General features: G+C 61.9%; 1 protein-coding gene across 1 annotated transcript in view; it reads left to right on the plus strand.

Moving 5' to 3' along the window:
- Positions 1–650, plus strand: part of SYNPO (synaptopodin) — a 29755-nt gene extending 29105 nt beyond the window's left edge. Inside the window, exon 4 of the mRNA XM_008587212.1 lies at positions 1–650. This exon is cut by the window's left edge and continues 31 nt beyond it. Within this exon, the coding sequence (XP_008585434.1) occupies positions 1–320 (320 nt within the window). The 3' untranslated portion in view covers positions 321–650.
- Positions 651–976: the final 326 nt, after the last annotated feature.

Genomic DNA, 976 nt, shown 5'->3' on the forward strand with positions numbered 1-976 from the left:
CGCCGCCGCGCATGCGCTCGCCGCGGCCCGCACGTCCCGGCCCGGCTGTGGCGCCGGGGACAGCGTTCGCGCCCATTCTGCGGAGCCCACTGCCGGCTGGGCCGTCGTCCTGCGTTAGTCCCCGGAGCCCGTTGCCCGCGCCGCCCAGGCCTTTCCCCTACCGCCGCTCACCCACGGACTCCGATGTGTCCCTCGACTCCGAGGACTCCGAGGCTAAGTCGCCTGGCATCCTCGGCTACAACATCTGTCCCCGCGGGTGGAATGGCAGCCTGAGGCTCAAGCGTGGCAGCCTCCCCGCCGAGGCCTCCTGCACCACCTAAAGCCCCCATTCTCCCATCCCTACCCCGGGAGGGCTGAGCCAGAAGAGTTATCAGGCTTGGGGACCCCAGCACCACGTCCCCAAGGGGTCTGGCCTCATTGGGCAGCCCCAGAGATAAAGGGTCAGGAGAGGAGAGCTCCGGGCTTGGGGATGGGTGGGAACCCAAGCTTGTGTTCTAGCCCTTGCTCCATCATATAGTTGTGCAACCCTGAGCAGGACCCTTCCTGCCTCTGACCCTCAGCTTTCTCATCTGTTTAATATGGCTTTGGCCAAGGTGGTCTCCAAACTCTAAATCCCCTCTCCCATCAATACAGACACACGCACGTGCCTTGGAAGAGTCAGAGTGTTGTGAGTGTGGACCCCTAGACTTGCAGCCGGGGTTCATGCTCCCACTCCCTTCCTGGCTTTGCTCTGTGGAGTCTGCCAATGGGATGTGTTCAGAAGCTCCTAGACCTCTGTCCCATGTCCAAGCCCTGGCTTGACCATCCAGCTCCCTGGCACCAAGTCCCAGGCAGGAGCAGCTGTTTTCAATCCCTTCCCAGACAAGCTCTATTTTTACCACAGCGACCTTTAGAGAGATTTCCCAGGCCAGCTCAAGGTGCCTCGCTGGCCCTTCTGGAGAGAAGAGGCAGGAAGAGTCTCCTCAGGCCCCTGTCA

This window comes from Galeopterus variegatus, unplaced genomic scaffold, assembly GCF_000696425.1.
Source record: "Galeopterus variegatus unplaced genomic scaffold, G_variegatus-3.0.2 Scaffold4289, whole genome shotgun sequence".
NCBI lineage: Eukaryota > Metazoa > Chordata > Mammalia > Dermoptera > Cynocephalidae > Galeopterus > Galeopterus variegatus.